At 50.7% G+C, this 21,053-nt stretch overlaps 1 protein-coding gene across 1 annotated transcript; it reads left to right on the forward strand.

Annotated features, from left to right (window-relative positions):
• Positions 1–4,443: 4,443 nt before the first annotated feature.
• SCART1 (scavenger receptor family member expressed on T cells 1) lies at positions 4,444–20,566 on the forward strand. The gene is given in 14 exon segments (XM_082407121.1): positions 4,444–9,767; positions 11,640–11,882; positions 11,885–11,956; positions 12,596–12,892; positions 13,624–13,932; positions 14,341–14,583; positions 14,586–14,645; positions 14,790–15,107; positions 15,186–15,500; positions 17,363–17,677; positions 17,818–17,889; positions 17,963–18,277; positions 19,235–19,351; positions 19,569–20,566. Coding segments are annotated over 14 exon segments (3,285 nt in total). The 5' UTR covers positions 4,444–9,700; the 3' UTR covers positions 20,111–20,566.
• Positions 20,567–21,053: the final 487 nt, after the last annotated feature.

Here is a 21,053-nt window from a genome sequence, read left to right on the forward strand (position 1 = left end):
CCGTTCCATTTATCTGTGTCTTGATTATTATAGCTATACAGTAAGTCATAACATTGGAAACAGTAATTCCTCTCACTACCCCTTCCCCCCAGTATAAGGCTATTCTAGGATCTTTCATTTTCCATATAAATTTTATTTATTTATTTAATTTTTAAATTAATTTTTATTGGAGTATGGTTGCTTTACAATGTTGTGTTAGCTTCTTGCTGTACGGCAAAGTGAATCAGTCATATGTATACCTATATCCGTTCTTTTTTAGATTTCCTTCCCATTTGGGTCACCACAGAGCACTGAGTAGAGTTCCCTGTGCTATACAGTAGGTTCTCATTAGTTATCTATTTTTTACACAGTAATGTATATTCCATATAAATTTTACAATAGGTTTGTCTATGTCTACCAAAAAAAACCTTGCTGAGATATGGATAGGAATTACCTTAAACCCACACATCAGTTTAGGGAGAATTGACATCTTTGCTATGTTGGGTCTTCCAATCCATGAAAACATGTCTCTTCAAGTTAGAGAGAGAGTATTTGATTTCTTTCATCAACATTTTGTAATTTTCATCAGACATATACTGTGCATGTTTTGTTAGATTTATGCCTAAGTGTTTCACTTTCATTGGAGAAATTGTAAGTTATTTTGCATTTTTATTTTGAGTTCCACCTGTTCATTGTTAGTATATAGAAATGTAATTGATTCTTGTGTTTTGATCTTGTATCCTGTAACCTTATTGAATTCACTTATTAGTTCTATTTTTTTTTTTTTTTTGTAGACCTCTTGGGATTTTCTACATAGGCAATTGTGTCATTTGTAAATAGAGACATTTTAAAATTTCATCCTTTCCAATGAGTAAGCTTTTATTTCTTTTTATTGTCTTATTGCCATGGCTAGACCTTCCAGTAATATGTTGAGTAAGGGTGGTGAGGATGAACATCCTCGTACAGTTCCCAATCTAGAGGGAAGACATCCAGTCTTTCACGATTAAGTATGATGTTAATTGTAGGTGTTCTGTAAGTGCTCTTTATGAGATTGAGGAAGTTCCCTTCTATTCCTAGTTTTCTGAGAGTTTTTTACTTATCCTGAGTGGAGAGTGAATTTTGTCAAATGTTTTTTCTGCATCATTGATATGATCATATAACTTGTCTTCTTAGCCTTTTGTGGGTGGATTACAGTGATTGATTTTCAACTATCGAATCAGCCTTGCATGCTTGTGATAATTCCACTCAGTTGTAGTGTATTGTTTTTTTTATATACAGGATTATATTTGATAAAATTTTGTTGAAGATTTTGCATTTAAATATATTAGAAATATTGGTCTGTAGTTTTCTTTTTCTTTTACTCATCTGTAGTTTTCTGTCTTTGGCTGGATTTAGTATCAGGGTAATCCTGGTCTTATAAAATGAGTTGAGAAGTGTTCCATCTTCTTTTATTTTCTTGAAAAGATTGTGTGAAATTGGTGTATTCTTATTTAAATTTTTGGTAAAATTCTCTATGAAACCATCTGGGCCTAGACATTTCTTTTTCAGCAGTATTTAGACTTTATTTTTTTTAGAACAGTTTTAGATTTACACAAAAATGGAGAAGATAGTACAGTGAGTCATCATATATTCCACCACCAGTTTTATCATTATTAACATCTTACATTAGTGTGGTATATTTGCTACAATTAATGGAACAATATTGATACAGTATTATAAACTAAAGTCTATAGTTTATTCAGATTTCCTTAGTTTTTACCTGATGTCCTTTTTCTCCCAGGATCCCATCTAGTACACCACATGACATTTAGTTGGCCTGTCTCCTTAGGCTCCTCCTGGATGTGACAGTTTCTTATACTTTCCTTGTTTTTGATGACCTTGACCGTTGTGAGGAGTGCTGCTCAGGTATTTTGTAGGATGCCCCTTTATTGGAATTTGTCTGATCTTTGTCTCATTGGATTGTGGTTATTGGGGCGGTTTTTGGGAGGGACATGACAGAGGTAAAGTGCCCTTCTTGTCACATCATATTAAGGGCATATATCCTCAACATGACATGTCACTGTCAATATTGACCTTGAACACCTGGCTGTGGTCGTGTTTGTCAGGTTTCTCCACTGTCAGGTTACTCTTTCCCCCCTGATTCTATTCTACGTTTTATTCTTTGGAAGGAAGACACTATGTGTGGCCCACACTTAAGGGAGATTATGCTCTCCCTGCTTGAAAGCATAATCCACACAAAATATTTGGAATTCTTCTGCATGGGAGATTTACCTTTTCTGCCCCATTTGATTTATTTATTATTTACTATTGATTGATTTATTCAATATTTATATCAGCATGGCTCAGGAATATTTATTTTACACTTTGGGTTGTAATCCATTGTTGTTTTATTTATTTTGTTGTTCACATTGTTCCACCTTTGGCCTTTGGGAGCTCTTTCAGCTTTCCCCTGTGTACCTCTGGCATACTTTCTTCAAATTTTTTTTTTTTTTTTATCGTTTGTTTTTGATCATTTCTTTACTTTTTGGCACTAAAAGATGCTCCCATCTCATCTTGTATTTTTTTATACCCCGGTCTTAGAATCAGCCATTTCTCCAAGGAGCTATGGTTCCTTTCATTGGATAATGGCATTAGAAACCTAGATGTGGACCCTAGGTGTGCTCTTTGCTACTGGAGTGTCTTTGCTCCTAAGCCCTCTCAGCTGACACGTATCTGCACACATGTCTATAGACATGTCTATAAATATTTCCATATGTAAGCATCTGTATCTATATTAAGCTAAACATGAGATCTTACTGATGTCTCCAATTCTAGTCCATCACTACATGACTCATTCTAACCTCCTCCCTCGCTAATCTGCAAATGTCCATTCCAACATGGAGAACCTTGGCTTTAGGAGCATTTTGATTACAAAAACTTAACTTCCTTAATAGTTATGGGACTATTCAGGTTATCTATTTCATCCTGGCTGAGTTTTAGTAGTTTGTGATTTTCAAAGAACTGGTCCAACTCTTTTTTATTTTTTTTCTCCACACACACTTGGTTTTATTTTCACTTCATTTTTGCTGGACAAAATTCCTCTGCAGGACAATGTTTGTGTCCATCTCTTTTAAGTTGTCAAATTTATGCGCTTAAGCTTGTTCTTAGTAGTTCCCTAGTATCCTTCTAATGGCTGTAGGATCTGTTGTGATATCACCTTTTAAAATTCCTGATACCCATTTGTGTCTTCTCTTTTAAAATCTTTGTCAATTTTTCTAGAGGTTGATTAATTTTATTAAATTTTTTCAAAGAACTGTTTTTTTGTTTCATTAATCTTCTCTATTGTTTTCCTATTTTCAATTTCATTGATTTATGCTTTTAGCTTTCTAATTTTCTTTCTTGTGCATACTTTGGCTTTATTTAACTTTTCTTTTTCTGGATTTTTGAGGTTGGAATTGAGATTATTGATTAGAGAGTTTTCCTGTTATGTAAGCATTTAGCAGTATAAATTTCCCTTAGTGTTACTTATTATTAGCTGCATCCCACAAATTTTGATATGTTGTATTTTCATTTTCATTCACCTCTTTGTGTTTTTAAAATTTCTTTTGAGATTTCCTCTTTGATCCATGGATTACTTAGAAGTGTGTTTAATTTCCAAATGTTTGCAGATTTTTTAGTTGTATTTCTGGTATTTATTTCTTGTTTGATTCCACTGTGGTCAGAAAATGTGCTCTGCATGATCTCAGTCCTTTTAAAATTTGTCAAGGTTTGTTTTATGACCTACATTATCATCAATTTTGGTGACTGTTCCATGTGTGCATGAAACAAATGTGTATTCTACTCTTATTGTATGGAGTTTTCTATAAATGTCAACTAGATCCTGTTGGTTGATGGTGTTGTTCAGTTGTTCTAGATCATTGTTGATTTTCTGTCTAGCAGCTTTATCAATTGCTGTGAATGGGGTGTTGAAGTCTCCAACTAGAATTGTGGATTTGTCTATTCCTCCTTTTAGCTCTAACTGTTTTTGTTTTACATACTTTGAAGCTCCATGGTTTGGTGCATACACATTTACGATTGTTCTATCTTCTTGGAAGGTTGGTCTTTTTATCATTATGTAATGTCCCCCTTTCTCCCTAGTAATTTTCTTTTATCTGAAATGTTTCTCTGACATTAATTTACCCATTCTTGCTTTTCTTGATTAATGTTTACATGGGAGATCTTTTTCTATCCTTTTATTTTCAACCAACCTATGTCATGTTTGAAGGGAGCTTCATGTAAACAACACATATTTGGGTCTTTTTTTTTGGTTGGTTTGTTTGGTTTTTTGGTTTGTTTTGTTTTGTATTCACTCTGCCAATATCTGTCTTTTAATTTGTGAATTTAGACCATTTACATTTAATGTATTATTGACATGTTAGGCCTTAAGTCTGCCATCTTATTTTTTGTTTTCTATTTGTTCCCACTGTTTCTCATGCCTCTATTTCTTTTTTTTTTTTTTTTAGCACTTTTCTTTTTTATAGCTACTTTATTTATTTATTTATTTATTTATTTTATTTTTGGCTGTGTTCGGTCTTCGGTTCATGCGAGGGCTTTCTCTAGTTGAGGCAAGTGGGGGCCACTCTTCACCGCGGTGCGGGGACCGCTCTTCATCGCGGTGCATGGGCCTTTCACTATCGCGGCCCCTCCCGTCGCGGGGCACAGGCTCCAGACGCGCAGGCTCAGTAGTTGTGGCTCACGGGCCCAGCTGCTCCGTGGCATGTGGGATCTTCCCAGACCAGGGCTCGAACCCGTGTTCCCTGCATTAGCAGGCAGATTCTCAACCACTGCGCCACCAGGGAAGCCCCCCTCTATTTCTTTTTAAAAAATTGTTTCCTTGAGAGTTATGTGAACATTTTTAAAGTTCCATTTTTGATGTATTTATAATGTTTTTGAGTTTTGAATAATTTTTTTTTTCCTTTTTAATTGAAGTATAGTTGATTTACAATATTATATTGTTTCAGGTGTACAGTAGAGTGATTCAGTACTTTTAGGGATTATATTACATTAAAAGATATTATAAGATAATGGCTATAATTCCCTATGCTATAAAGCTATCCTTGTTGCTTATCTATTTTATACATAGTAGTTTGTATCTCTTAATTCCATACCCCTAATTTTCATCTCTCTCTTCCCTCTCTCCTTTGGTAACCATTGGTTTTTTTCTCTACATCTGTGAGTCTGTTTCTGTTTTGTATATACATTAATTTGTATTATTTTTTAGATTCCATATGTAAGTGATATCATACAGTATTTGTCTTTCTCTCTCTGACTTATTTAACTAAGCATAATATTCTCTAGGTCCATCCACATTGCTGTAAATGGCAGAATTTTTTTTTTTTTAATATTTTCTTGGCCACGCTGTCTGGCATGTGGGATCCTAGCTCCCTGATCAGGGATCAAACCCATGCCCCTTGCATTGGAAGCGTGGAATCTTAACCACTGGAACGCCAGGGAAGTCACATGAATTTCATTCTTTTTTATGGCTGAGTAATATTCCATTTTGTGTGTGTGTGTGTGTGTGTGTGTGTATATATATATGTCTACACACACACACACACATATATATATATATCACATCTTCTTTATCCATTAGTCTGTTGATGGGCGCTCCATATCTTGGCTATTGTAAATAGTGCTGCTATGCACATTGGGGAGCATGTATCTTTTCAAATTGGTGTTTTTATTTTTTCTAGATATATGCCCAAAAGTGGAATTTCTGGATCATATGGTAGTTTTACTTTTTTGAGGAACCTCCATACTGTTTTCCTTAGAGGCTGCACCAATTTACATTCTTACCAACAGTGTACACGGGTTCCCTTTTCTTCACATCCTCGCCAACATTTCTTACTTGTAGACATTTTGATAGCCATTCTGACAGGTATGAGTTGATATCTCCTTGTTTTGATTTGCATTTCTCTAATAATTAGCAATGTTTTGCATCTTTTCATGTGCCTGTTAGCCATCTGTATGTCTTCTTCGGAAAAATGTCTATTCAGGTCCTCTGCCCATTTTTTGATTGGGTTGTTTGTTTGTTTGTTCTTGTTTTTGGCCATGCCTCACGGCTTGCAGGATCTTAGTTTCCTGACTAGGGATCGAACCTAGGCCGCAGCAGTGAAAGCGCTGAGTCCTAACCACTGAACCACCAGGGAATTCCTGGGTTGTTTTTTTTTTTTAATATTGAGTTGTATGAGCTGTATGTTTAGTTTGGATATTAACCCCTTGTTGGTCATATCTTTTGCAAATATTTTCTCCCATTCCAAAAGTTGCCTTTTCTTTTAGTTATGGTTTATTTGTCTGTTCAAAAGCTTTTTTAAAAACTAGGTTCCATTTGTTTATTTTTGCTTTTATTTCTTTAGCCTCAAGAGACAGATACATAAAATATATTGATACATCCCACAGATTTTGTAGTGTTGTGCTTCCATTTTCATTTGTCTCTAGGTGTTTTCTGATTTCCTCTTTGATTTCTCCATTGACCCATTGGTTTTCTAGTAGCATGTCATTTAATCTCCACATGTTTGTTTTTTTCCCATTTTCTTTCTATAGCTGATTTCTAGTTTCATACAGTTGTGGTCAGAAAAAATGCTTGAATATGTATGCATCTTTCTTACAGCTTTGGTTGTACAGGAGTCTTTCTGTTTCTAGTCAGTTTTCAGTGAGAATTGTTCCACATTTAGATGTATTTTTGATGTATTCCTGGAGGGAGGTGAGATCCACATCCTCTTACTCCACCATCTTGATATATCCCCCTGAGTTTTGTATTGTTTTCTTATTGGTTGCTCTAGCTATTATACACATAAGTAACTAATCACCACTTACAGGTGTTGACATTTTACCACTTAAAGTGAAATATAGAAACCTTACTTACATTTAGGTTCCTTTACCCTCCCGGTTTAAAAATATAATTTCCTAAGTATTTTCTCTCTATATATTAAGATGTTATAACTTTTTCTTCAATCATAAATTATGATTAAAGAAACTCATGAAATGAAAGATAGTCTATTATGTTCACTTCTACTTTTACCCATTTCATTGTTCTCCTTTCCTTTCAGAAAGCCCCATCTTACTATTATCATTTTCCTTCTGTTTGGATGGTTTTCTTTAGCCATTATTTAGGGGTAGGTCTGCTAACAACAAATTATCCTAGTTTTCCTTCATTTGAAGATGTCTTTATTTCTCCTGAATTTCTGTAGTATAGTTTCACAGATACAGGACTCAGGCTAGGTGCATCTTTTCTTTTAGCACTTAAAGACTGTTGTTCCACTACCTACTGGCCTCCATTCAGATGAGAAATCTGCTTTCATTCAAATTGGTTTTCCTTTGTAGATAATGAATCATTTTTCTCTGGCTGTTTTTAGAAATTTTTTCTTTGTCCTTAGTTTTCAAAAATTTAATTATAATGTGTTTTCATGTGAATTTCTTTGAGTTTATCCTATTTGGGGTTTACTCAGTTTCTTGAACTTGTAAGTTTATGTCTTCCATCAAATTTGGGACGTTTTCAGCCATTATTTCTTCAAATTCTTTCTTTAGCTTCACACTCTCTTTTCTCTCCTTCCGAGCTCTCCAATGATAGAAATGTTAGATCTTTAGTTATTGTCCCAGAGCTCTCTGAGTCTCTATTAATTTTTTCCCATTTTTCTCTGTTGTTTACACTGAGTAAATTCTATTTATTAGTCTTCAAGTTCACTGATGCTATCATTTGTTGTGTCCATTCTACTACTGAGTCCACTAAGTGAGTTTCTAAAAAAAATTTCACATTGTATTTTCAGTTCTATAACTTCCATTTGGTTCTTTAAAAAATATAACAGCTTTATTGAGATACAATTCATATACCACAAATGCATCCTTTAAAAGTGTATAATCCAGTGGTTTTTAGTGTATTCAGAATCATGCAACAACAGACACTGGTTAATTTCAGAACGTTTTCATGATCCCTCAAAGGAAATCCTGTCCCCATCAGTGATATTTTCCATTTCCTCCTCTTTCCAGCCCCTGGCAACAACCAACCCACTTTCTATTCTATGGATTTGCCTATTCTGGACACTTCATATAAATAGAATCATGTATGTGGTCCTTTGTGGCTGACTTATTTCACTCAGCATAATGTTTTCAAGGTTCCTCCCACTGCAGTGTTCATCAGTACTCCATGCCTTTCTTTTTTAAAAAATATTTATTTATTTATTTATTTGGCTGTGCTGGGTCTTAGTTGTGGCATGCAGGATCTTTAGCTGTGGCATGCAGGATCTTTAGTTGTGGCATGAGGGATCTTTTAGTTGTGGCATGCATGTGGGATATAGTTCCCTGACCAGGGACCGAACCTGGTCCCCCTGCATTGGGAGTGTGAAGTCTTAGCCGCTGGACCACCAGGGAAGTCCCAGTACTCCATGCCTATTATTCATGGCTGAATAATATTTCATGGTATGGATGTACCACATTTTGTTTATCCATTCATCACCTGATGCACATTTAGGTTGTTTCTATTTTTTCTATTATGAATAATGCTACTATGAACATTTATGTACAGGTTTTAATGTGGACATAACTTTTAAAAAATTTAAGTACAGTAGATTTACAATATTATATTAGTTTCAGGTGTACAGTATAGTGATTCAGTATTTTTGCAGATTATACTCAATTATAAATTATTACGAGATAATGGCTGTAATTCCCTGATCTGTACAATATATCCTTGTTGCTTATCTTGGACATAACTTTTCATTTCTCCTTGATATACAGAATTTCTGGGTCATAGGGTACCTCTCTGTTTAACATTTGGAAGAACTGCTAGACTGTTGTCCAAAGTGGTCGCACTATTTTCCAATCCGACCAGCAAAGTGTGAATGTTTCAGTTTCTCCACATCCTCACCATTTGTTCATTTTTGTAACTTCTATTTCTTTGTGAGAATTTTTTTCAGTTGTTTAAAAAGAATTTGCAATTTAGAGCAGAAGCATTTTTATGATGGCTGTTTTAAAATCCTTGTCAGATAACTTCGACATCTAACTCTTGGTATCGCCATCAGCTGATTGTCTTTTACCATCAAAGTATGGTTTCCCTGGTTCTTCACATGGTGAGTGATTTTCAGTTGTATCCTGGGCATACTGGTTGTGATGTCAGGAGACTCTTGATTCTATTTAAATCTTCTATTTCAGCAGGTGGTCACCCTTTTTAGGTTCAGGGTGTAGGTTCTGGACTTCTTTCACGGCTTTAGTTGCAATGATAGTTTAGATCTCAGAGCCCATGCAAAGCTGTCCTGGGCTGTCTTGTTCTTCTGTGCTGTGGGGCTCCTACATCTTCCCTGCTGGTCCCCATGATGTCTGCTGTCACTGTGTCACCACCCACAGTGGGGAGCTGAAGCCAATGGCCTGGGTGGAGGGCAGGGCTTCACTGCTGCTATGGGCAGATCGGACCACCTGCCTGACTGTGGGGTCTGAGTGAAGCTACCCGTCAGTAGTTATCAGCCAGGAGGAAACCCACATCCTGGGCCCCTCCTTCTGGCAGCACTCAGGGCCGCCAAGGCCATTGGCTGCTCAGCTCCCAGACGGAGAGACAGAGCCACGGATACGCTCTGGAAAGGCCCTTGCTGTCCCATTGGTCCTGGGAGGCCACTGGCAGCTCTGCTTCTGTATATTTGGCTCTGGACCGTGACCTCTGCCTTTGCCCCAGCTGAGTGGCAGGAGCTGGCTGAGGCCCTGGGACTGCGGGGCCATGAGGGCAGCTCTCTGGGCCTTGGGGCTCGGCATCCTTCTCTTCACTGTCAGGGCAGTCCCCACTGGTAAGTTTCTCCTTCCTTCATCCATGGAACCTTCTGGAGGCAGAGGCTTCATAGACGCTGAGGCCCTGGGGTTTGAGTACCCCCTGTTGTGACCAGCTGTCTGCCGGGGTCTTGCTCAGCCAAAAGCGGGGGCACATCCTAGGGCAGGAGGGCACGTGGGCTCCAAATGCGGACCCCTGGAGACGCTTGTTCCCACCCTGATTGAACAGGTTCAGCCCCAGGGTGAGCCCAGAGCCCCAGCCCCACTGCCCGGAGTCCAGAGCGCAGGGCTGGGCCGGAGCCCAGATGGAACGAGGGGGCACGGCCAGCAACTGGTCCCAGTGACCCAGATCGACAGGGGCTGCTGATGGATTCTGCAGGGGGGCTGCCCCCTCTCCTTCCTCTGGGGCAGGGCAGGGAGTGGGTGGGGGAGTGTGAAAGCTGGCAGCACCTGGCCGTGAGGGTGAGCACAGAGCTTGGTGCTGGGCCATAGAGGAGAGCCACAGTCCCAGAGATGCCACATCAGGGTGGGGGTGGGGGGGGGCAGCTGGGTCCAGAAGCCAAGAGGCTAAGTCACGGGCAGGAGGCTGTAGAGAGGGGTCCTGCCAGAGGAACTGCGTGGAGAGGCTGGAGGTGAGAGTGAGTCCTGGGGATCTGCATGTGGTGGCATGGGTGCTGTGATGAGTGGGTGAGTGTGTGAATGTGAAGTGTGGGCAGGTATGCGTGTGAGAGAAAGTGTGAGCAATCGTGTTCGTACACATGCCAGTGTGTGTTGGGGCTGGGGGCGGGGCAGGCGAGAGTAGCAGCGTGCAGTGCTTTGGAAACTGATGGAAGGAAATGTCACTGGGCAGGTTGATCCAGGGTCCAGCATGGAGGTGACCATGAGCTGGAGAGAAGGGGTGCATTGGGGTCGGGGTGAGGATCTGGGTGGCGATGATGGAGGGCGTCAAGGGCTGAGTTCTGAAGAAGACAGTGATGCTGGTGGGAGGGGTCCTGTTTTGTGTTAAAATGGCAGATGCCGTGCACATTTATGTCCAGAGAAGAAGGGGTGGGGGGATGAGGGGGTGTGGGAGGAGGGGCGGCAGTGATGGATGAGGGCCCTGGGCGGGAGGTGCGAGGAATGTGCCTTCCTCTGTCCTGGGGGGGTGGGGGGGTCTTCCCTCTCTCTCCTCCCCCCATGAGTCCAGGACAGGCCCTGGAGGTGGTCTGGGGTGGTCCAGGCTGGGACATACCTGTCCCCGTGGAGGCTGTTTTACTTCCCCTGCATCAGCCCAGGATGCGGTGGCGAGGACAGAGGGTCCAGGGGCTGTGATGAGGTGGGGCTTGCCCGGGGCTGTGCAGGAAAGACCCAGGTGCAGAAGCCTAGAAGGGATGTGGTTAGGGGGATGCGTCCTTGGTCGTCCCGGTGAGATGGGAAGGTCAGGGGGCAGCTGAGACCCTCAGAGACCCAGGAGGTGGCCCTGAGGAAAGCGAGCTGGACGGGTGGTGGGCAGCCAGGTGGGTGGTGTAGGAGTGAGCGAGGAAGACAGGGGGCCGCAGGGCCTCTGGTGGAAGCTGGGAAATGACCTTGGGCTGGAGGCTGGGGTGGGTGGTAGGAGGAGCCCGCAGCTTCAGGCAGAGGAGAACAAGGGGACTTCCGTGCCTGGGGGGTGAGGTCACCCACGACACGGGGGCTCCAGTGGGCCAAGGAGGGTAGGGAAGGACACTCAGGGCTGTACAGGGCACACAGGGACCCTGCCCCATCACCCTTCTGGGCCGCCCTGCCGGGGGGTGGGGTGCCCGGCTTTGCGCTGAGGCCTCGGAGCCAGGGCTTCCTCGGAGGCAGCCCCAGGCACCCTCACCGCCTGCTCGCTGCTGTGGCCGACCCCCGCCCCTGGCCTGTTCCGTCTGCAGGTGGACCCAGCGACCTGAGGCTGGCCTATAGGCACGCTCCGTGTGACGGGGTGGTGCTGGTCCGGCACGAAGGGGAGTGGGGACACGTGCGCAACCAGGAGTGGACGCTGAATGAAGCATCTGTGGTCTGTAGGCAGCTGGGCTGCGGCCGTGCCGTGGGTGCCCCCAAATACGTCCCGCTGCCTGGAGAGGTGGTGCGGCCCTGGCTCCACAACGTGTCCTGCAGGGGCGAGGAGTCCTCTCTCCGGGGGGCAGCCTGGGGGCGTGGGCGCGGGGCCAGCGCCCCTACGAGTGGGTGGTGGTCGCTCTGTGTTCCAGTAAGTCATGGGCCGGGGGTGGGGGGGGGGAGAAGGGAGGGTTGGGGGTGGGGCTCTCTGGTGGGGGCTCCAGAACCATCTGACCCCTTAAGACAGGCCAACTCTCATCTCTCCATTCCTCCTGTGTTAGGAGTCCTGTTTTTTGCTCAACAAATACCTTATTTACAAAGCAGTGCTCTGGGTACTGGGGTCGTAGCTGTGAATAAACCATACAAAACCCTGCTGCACGGGGTCTGCTGTCCAGGGAGAGACTGAGAGGGAACGAACCAGCAGGTAGAAGAGCGGTGAGGTGATGGAGAAGCAGGTGGGGGGGGGGGCCAGCAGCCGCGCAGGCATCCAATCACCATTGCCAACGCAAATGCTTTCCCTGGAGGTCTGGAGGGTCTTCAGCTGTGTCTGGACGCTTTACGTCCTGTCTCTGAGCTAACCCACAGCGTGGTTTGTGGGCCCAGAGCAAAGCAGGGACGCAGGTGCCTGTGCTGAAAAATCAATGAGGATGTTCCAGAGGGCGCCGACCCCCTGAAGGGAGGCGCAGGGCGGGTCTGGGCCCAGGGGGGGCACCTGGTGGGCACGGCTGGTCACTGAGGCCGCGTGGCCAACGGAGCCTGCACCGTGCGCAATGCCGCGTGTGCTTTGCAGACGGCACTTTCCGGGAGGTCCGGCTGGTGAAGGGCCGAAGCCCCTGTGCGGGACTTCCTGAAATCAGGAATGTGAACGGGGTGGGCCGCCTCTGTGGCCTGCACCAGGAGGAGGCCGCGGTGTTCTGCCGGGAGCTGGGGTGCGGCCTGGCACTGCAGGCCCCCCGCCGAGATGGGGGCGTAGCCAGGAAGTACATGACCTGCAGGGGCAACGAGCAGACCATCCGGAACTGCAGAATGAACAACAAGTTCCGCAGTGGCTGCGACTTCCGGCGAGATGCCCAGGTGATCTGCTCAGGTGAGCCCGTTCCTCCACGCTGCGGGGGTTCAGGGAGAGCAGGGAGCGGGGTGGGCGGGGAGGGCTGCCGCAGCAGGGTGGCGCCCTGCGAGGGTCTCCAGAAGGCCTGACTCTCTGTAGCTCATACCCACTTTGGACAGAGACCTAGAGGTGAGAGCACAGAACGGGGTGGGGTGGGCGCTCACAGCAGGTGCCTCACCAGCAGCTTCAGGTGTGCAGGACCCTGAGGTGCGGGCTCAGAAGCCCCGGGCGGGTGGGGCCCTGGCTGTCTGCAGCGTCTGTGCCGTTCTGGCTGTGACTGTTGTGTGTCTTAACGCGAGTCAGGGTTGGGTAGTGAGCTTCCTTCTCAGCCGCGTCTCTAGTCTGTGAGAGTGAATCGGGCCTCTTAGACCCTGGCTGTTTTCTGGGTGAAAATGAGGTAAACTGTCCACTCTCCTTGGTGCCCCAAGGGGGCAGTGCTCTGTGGCCTGAAGGGTGCCTCTGAGACCTGGAGGGCCTTGATGCCACCGCCTGGGCAGGCAGAGGTTGTGTGGCCCCTGTGAGCTCTGTTCTGGGTGGGGACCCGGCGGGCCTCCGGCCCTCAGTTCCTGCCCACTGATTGGCAGACCCACTGTTGGGTGCAGATGGTCCACTCCGGCTGGCGCCTCTCAGGGCCCACGGGGTGGGGGGGGCTCTAGGCTGAGCTTTTACCTGAGACACCTGTCCCTGCCAGGCTTCGTCTCCTCCCCCAGGACACACGGAGGCCCGGCTGGCGGGCGGCGACCACCCCTGCGCTGGGCGCCTGGAGGTGAGGCGCGGCCTGACCTGGGGCAGTGTGTGCGACGCCGACCTGGACCTGGCCACGGCCCACGTGGTGTGCCGGGAGCTGCAGTGTGGCGTGGCCGTGTCCACACCTGGGGGTGCCCACTTCGGCCGGGGCTCGGGGCTCATGTGGACGGAGGCCTTCCGCTGTGTGGGCAACGAGTCCCTGCTATTCCACTGCCCTCGGGGGCCCGGGCACCAGTGTGGGCACGGCCAGGACGCTGGGCTCAGGTGCTCAGGTGAGGCCAGAAGGGTGGGCTCTGGGGCTGGGCCCTTCCTCCTTCCTGCCAGCCTCCCTCTGTGACTCCCCCCACCCCGGCCCCGGGGAGGTGCTCTCTCCCAGCTCCTAAGGTGCCGCCCGCCAGGAGGGCGCGCACGTTCCCACTGAAGGAAGGGTTGCTTCTGCGGGTTGAGGGAGGGAGGAGGGGAAGGGAGGACTTCTGGTCATAGAGGGATGGGACCCCCAAGGCCGCACCACAAAGCCTGGCCCCCTCAGAGACATATGAGCTGGAAGCTGAGGCTGAGGTGGGTGGGGAGCTGGCCAGAGCAAGGGCTCTCCGAGACCCTCACACCGGGTGTGAAAGGAAGAAACCGCCATGTGCTGGGCCTGCAGGTGGGGGGTTGCTGACACCCTCTCCTGTCCCCAGAGTTCCAGCTGGTCAACGGCAGCAGCGCCTGCGAGGGGAGTGTGGAGCTCCAGGTTCAGGGGGCCTGGGCGCCCCTCTGTGCCGCCCACTGGGACTTAGCAGATGCCACGGTCCTCTGCCACCAGCTCAACTGTGGCAACGCGGTGGCCATATACCCAGGAGGCCATTTTGGGGACGGGGACTCAACCATCTGGCCCGACGTGTTTCACTGCGTGGGGACAGAGTCCTATTTGTGGAATTGCCCATGAGCACCCTGGGGGCCCCGGCCTGTGTCTCCGGCAACGCGGCCACCGCGCTCTGCTCAGGTGGGTCATTAAGAGCGTGGGACAGAGAGGGAGGCCGAGAGTGGACGGGGCTGTGCTGGGAGGGGCCGTCCTCTCCCCTGTACAGCCAGGGTCCCTCCCGCTGGCACCTCGCTGGCGCCCGCAGTGTCCTGCCTCCCTCCCCAGGCCTCCCTGACGCCCTGCGGCTGAGGGACGGACAGAGCCGCTGTGATGGCCGCGTGGAGGTGTCCCTGGCTGGGGTGTGGGGCCGCGTCCTGGACGACGCGTGGGATCTGCGCGGCGCGGCCGTCGTGTGCCGGCAGCTGGAGTGCGGAGGGCCTGAGCGAGCCTACGAGGCGCCGGCGCCCCGGCGCGGGGCTGTCCCGCTGGGGCTGAGCCGCGCGCGCTGTCTGGGCACCGAGACCCGCCTGACGCAGTGCAATGTGTCCGCGTCCCCGCTGGTGTCCGCGGGGGCGTCGTGGGACGCGGGAGTCGTGTGCTCCGGTGAGTGCGGGCCCGGCCCCCCATCTCCCTCTTCCGGGGGGGGACGCGGCCGCCCTGACTTGGTCTCTCCCTCCGCAGGGAGCCGCCGGGTTCGGCTGGCCGCGGGGCCGGGCCGCTGTGCGGGGCGCGTGGAGGTGCTTCAGGGGGGCGCGTGGGGCACCGTGTGCGACGACGGCTGGGACCTGCGGGACGCCCACGTGGTCTGCCGGCAGCTGGGCTGTGGCCACGCGCTCAGCGCCCCCAGGGTCGCGCACTTCGGGGCCGGGGCGGGGCGCATCTGGATGGACGAGCTGGGCTGTGAGGGCCACGAGTCTGCGCTGTGGCGGTGCCCGTCGGGGGGTTGGGGCCGGAACGACTGCGGGCACAAGGAGGACGCCGGCGTCTTCTGCTCAGGTGGGTGCTGAGACCTGAGTCCCCTCCCAGGGCGGTTGGGTTTCCAGTGGCAGCGCTGTGTTAGTGAGTAAAATAACGCCCATGTGCTTTCCTCGGATCCCACGGAAATCTCCAGGGCTGTTCCTTTCCTGGTTTGGGAAACTTCTCCCTTCGCTGCTTCAGTGCCCTCTTGCTGCAGGGATGCTGCGTGACTAACACCCTCTCTTTGCACTGCGCTGGGGGGTCGGGAGGGGCCCTGGGGTGTGGCGGGGTCTGCTCCGCTGTCGCTGCTGGTCCTGGCGCAGCCCTGCCTGGGCTCTTTCTCCCCTGCTCGCAAGCTCATCTCACATCTGTGCTTGAGGGTTCCCTGCCTTGAATTCTTAATTTTGACCCATATTTTAGTGTGCTGGAGGACTTTTTCCGGAGTATTTTTAAGGCAGTGCACGAAGGTTGCTGGTGTTTCAGCTTATACATATCTGAGGCTTTTTCGGTGGATCTTGTCTGGGTGTGATTATTCTTGATGCTGGGATTTCATCACATGCTGGGGGCGTCAGGCCAGTCCTGCCTCCTCTGGCATCTCCAGGCGGCCCTCCAGGGAGGGGTGGGCAGCCCAGTGTGGCCTCTTCTCATTGATTTTGGCTCCTATTTTTTGCTTTAGGAAAGTTTCCTTCAACTTTCTCAGCTGTCTCAGATGATTGTGTCTATTTCAAGCATCGCATTTCTTTTTTTAGTAACAGGCTCAGTATTTTGGCTCTTCCCCATCCTCTTAATTTATTGGGGGCGCGGGGGGGGGGGGGCTCTGCTCTTTTCTCATGCTTCCTAAGAAGGCGTCTCTAGGTGCTGTCCACATGGCTGCTTTGTTTTGCTGTCACTTCTGGTCTTCCTGTTCCTAGATGTACATTTTAACTGCCACTCTGTTTTCAGTTTCCTTGAAGTTGCTCCTTCCTCTGTGCCGTGGGCACTCGCTGGCTGACAGGCCTCTGCTGGGGGACTGGCTGTTGGCGGGGTGGGCATGCTCTGTCGTCACGATTCAGCCTGGCAGCAGGGTTCCAAAGGTGGGGAGCAGAGGCAGGCAAGGCACTCTTGAGGCCCAGGCGTGGAAGCCGCTGGTCACTCTTACCCCACTCATTTGGTTGGCCGAAGTCCCAAGGCCAGCCCAGATGCAAGGCTGGGAAATAGACTCAGTGCCAGAGGCATGGATACAGGCAGGGATCTTAGTGGCCACTTTTGTAATCTATCACAGATGTAGTTCCTTCTGTTGTTTTTTAAAGTTTGTTTTAATTAGTTACAGTCCTGTCAGATGCAATTCATATCCAAATTCCTCGATTTATCCCCGTATATGTATTTTTTTTGATGAATTACAGGCCCTGTGACATAATTTTAGAGGGTTGTCTCATACTGCACCATGCGGTGATATTATAGTCTACTTACTACATCACTCTTTTGTTGGACTCACACTGCTCAAGGGTAACAAGACACTGCTTAGGCACTGACCAGCCAGGGCCAATGCTGTCTCCAAACTCGGAGATTGGGCTAATTCCTGTTTTTGAATTTTTGGATATTTATAATCACTGCTAAATTGATCATGTTGTGCAAAAGGGTTGTTCTGTATTTCGAGTGATTTCCAAGGATAGATTTCTGGACAATCAGCTGATGCCTGCTGACTAAGGTGTTACAACTGGGGATTAAATCTGGTTACCTGTGGTCAACTGCTCCCATCTTTGGGGTGGAAATAGATGAGAATGTGGGGTCGACGTGAGGTGGATGCCAGGGGCTCGCTGGGTCAGATGCCCTTGCTTGGCATCGGTCTTGGTGCTGGGACCCCCCTGCTTTCGGCCTCCTCCTTCAGAGATTTCCCTGGCCTGAGTGTGCTTGTTTTCCAGGGTCAGTGGCCCTGAGGCTGCGAGGTGGCGCCGGGCGCTGTGCTGGGTGGCTGGACGTGTTTTACAATGGGACGTGGGGCGCCGTGTGCAGTAACGCCCTGAAGGACACCTCCTTGTCCATCATCTGCACGCAGCTGGGCTGTGGGGAGCAGGGCTGGCTGGAGAACAGGCCCACCCACACTAGCCTGGGCACCTCTTGGGTGGACAACATCCAGTGCCGCAGGCTGCAGAACTCCACGCTGTGGCAGTGCCCCTCGGCCCCGTGGCACCCGCGCTCCTGCACCCGTGGGGAGGAGGTCTGGCTCACCTGTGCAGGTGGGCTCTGGTGGTCTCTGGGGGGCCCGACGAATCATCCGCAGGGGCTGCCATTGACCCATGGGGTCACTTGGGCTCCACAAGCTTCATTCTGAGGCTTCTCAGGGCATTTACACTGGGAGGGCCGCTGTTTATTCCAGTAGGATTGTCAGAGATATCGACACAAGATTCTGGGGAGGCCCTCAATTGCTCCTCGACCGACAGCTGCCCAGGTAACCCTCCCACCACGTCCCTGTCCACTCCTCATCGGGTCCTGCCCCGTGGTGACCACAGCCCCATTTGCAGAGGAGGGGGCACTGCGCGTGCGCGGGGGTGAGGACCGCTGCTCAGGCCGCGTGGAGCTCTGGCACGCCGGCTCCTGGGGCACCGTGTGCGACGACTCCTGGGACCTGGCGGACGCCGAGGTCGTGTGCCGCCAGCTGGGCTGCGGCTGGGCTGTGGGCGCCCTGGCAGGGGCCGTCTTCGGGCCGGGCTCTGGGCCCGTGTGGCTGGACGAGGTGGGGTGCCGGGGCAGCGAGGCGTCCCTGTGGGGCTGCCCCGCGGAGCCGTGGGGACGCGGAGACTGCGGGCACAAGGAGGACGCGGGCGTGCGCTGCTCCGGTGAGTGGGTGGGGCCTGCGGATCCCTCTGTCCCCTCCGTGGGGGTGGGTGGGTAAGTAGGGGGTTCCTGGGGGCTGGGGATGGGGTGCCAGGTTGGTCCCTTTGGAGGTCCCCTCCACCCTGGGTGCTCCAGAACCCGGCCCTGAGGCTGTCTGGCGCCGGTCCCTCGGGGCGCTGGGGCACAGGCTGCCTTCATGAGCTCTGTCTCAGGCTGAGGGGCTGGGATGCTGCTTCATGAAGGGAGGGGCTGGGAGGGGCTGCGTGAAGGTCTGGGCTGCCTTCAGCCGAGTCTGGCACTCGGATCCGGCCCATTTCTCCTGCAGGTGACAGGGGGTCCCTAACCCTGCCCCAGCATCAGGTACGTGTGTGCTTCCTCAGGCCTCAGCTCATGTCCTCCTGTCCCGCCCCACCCAGAGGGACCCTGCAGGGGGCTCTGCCCCACGGGTGCCCTGGAGTCTCCTGTGGATGACATGCCTCAGTCAGCCCCTCCCCTGGCTGGTGGGCGGAGGTCAGGAAGCCCAGGACCACCGTGCTGGAGATGCCCTTCTCTGAGGGTCCCCCTGTACCAGGCGGGTGGAGATCCCAGGGAGGGACAGCAAGCCCAGGCCCTGCCAGGCCACTACTCTGGGCCTTTCCCTTGCCTACTGGGGTGGGGGGGTGGTTGGCTCCGCTACACTGTGTCCTCTTAGATACTGGCTCTGAGTCCAAAGCAGTCAGGACCCTAAGAGCTGCCCTCCTGGCCCCTCCCTCCCGACACCCTCCTGGCTTCAGCCCTGTGACCTCGGGGCCGTCCCTGGGGGAGGAGCAGCACAAGGCCCATCTCTTCTCTGGGTGCCCCTCCCCCTCCTGAGAGGCTCAGGTGGTCCAGCCCAAGGTCACAATACCCCAGGCAGCGCAGGCATACAGGGAAGACCCCATCTCTCACTGTTCTTACAGGCCGTCTTCTGGCCCCTCTAGCTGCCCTCAAGGCCGGGACTCTGCCCATGACCTTCAGCCTGGTCCTCGGCACGCTCCTGGTTGTCATCTCACTGGTCCTGGGGGCACAGTGGTTCCGGGGCAGAGGAGCCTGCAGGGGTAGGTGGGCATGGTGGGTGGGGTTAACACCGGGCCCTGGGGCTGGGGAGGCTGGTGGGGGTGCTCTGAGACCCTAGCCCACGCAAGTCCTCTCTGTCCCCACCCCCCGCCTCCGGCCTGTGGTGACTTCCTATGAAGTAGACCCATGAGTTGTTGGTGACAGGGGACCCTGGGCCCTGCTCTGCTTCTGAGAGGGGCCGGATGGGAAAATCTGCAGTCCCGGGGCTGCCTGGGTGGGAGAACAGGGCTCCAGGTGTATCCGGATCCCTCTGTTGTCAGTGTAGCTGGGGACCTCTCCCACCCAGGACCTGGTGTGCAGCATGTGGCCACTTGTGGGGGACATCGCTCTCAGTGGGGAACTGTGGCAGAGGAGCCCAGGGTCCAGAGGGTCCTGGCATGCATGAGACACCCCACAGGGGCCCTGCAGGCGGGCTTAAACTGCTGGGAGTGTCTCTGCTAGAAGGTTCTGGTGTGGCCTTTGCAGGTTCCGGAACGTTGGGGAATCTGCCCTCGGAAGGTGTTTATGAGGACGTTGGAGCTGTCCCCATGGGGGAGGAAGACGAGGGGCCTCGAGTGTCCCGGGCCCTGGTGCTGGGAGAGGAATATGACGACACTGGGGAGCCCGAGGAGGGGGACGCGGACGAGGGGGCCCCCCTGAACGCCACGGGTGTGCACCTCTGCGCCTTGGCGTCCCTGGCGCTTTTCCTGCTGCACTGCTCCTATGCCCAGGGCTCTGCTCCAGCCAGCCCCTACATCTAAAGACCCTGAGAGCCACCCTCCATGTGTCCGTGACCCTCACTCCTGTCACAGGCTTGGCGTTAGGATACTTGGTCGTCCCTTCCAAGTTGTTCCTTAGACTGGAGTCTTCTCATGGGTAGACTTGGAGTTTCGGGAGGGTCCTGGATTTTTATCTGGGTTTCTTTTCGCGGCTGCGCAGAGTCCCTCCAGCGCCTTGTCTGCGGTGGCGGCAGGGGCTGAGCAGACAGGTGGGAGGAGACGCCCCCTCGCCTGCTGCCCAGTCCTTGTCCGACCCTCTGGCCTTGCGGTGCAGCAAGAAGCCAGGGCCCAGAAGTCCTGGGGGCTCTGAGGAATTGCTGAGCGTCCCCAATGTGTGTCTCTCTCCGTCAACACAGGCAGGGCTCCTCACAGCCTGGGCCTCCGCACAGCTCAGTCTGGGAAGGAAGACCCTGGCGGCCTCTGCCCTGGGACGTGCTGACCACGAGCCGACCACGGGGGACATCAGCGAGACCGGGAGGGGGAGAGGCCAGTGTGCCTGGGGGCTTTCATTTTCTTCGTTTCTTAAAGAGAGTTATTAAATCTTTCATCCATAATTCATCTCAGACATTCCTCAGACGCCCACCATGGTTCAGGTTCTGTTTCTGGTCCTCTCTCTGCCTTGCCCTGGTCTGAGGTGGGCTCTGAGTGTCTTCAGCTGTCTTCACCCACGGCCTCTTGCCCGCACAATTCTCCCGGTGTGTGCGTGTGTGTGTGGGGGTCCCTGATGAACCAGCTCCTGGCCACCCGTCCTTTCATCTGCAGACAGTGCTCGACCTGGCTCAGGTATTGTGCCAGGATCCCCAATACTCACAGCTGTCCTGCCCTGATGCCCCCACCAAGCCCGCTGTGACCACACCCCCCATGCCCACATTCTCTCTGGGAAATAAGTTTCTCTGCATCCTCTTCCCTGTGTGGATCTGGTATC

The sequence above is a fragment of the Balaenoptera borealis genome, assembly GCF_965194805.1.
Source record: "Balaenoptera borealis genome assembly, chromosome: 10".
Lineage (NCBI taxonomy): Eukaryota > Metazoa > Chordata > Mammalia > Artiodactyla > Balaenopteridae > Balaenoptera > Balaenoptera borealis.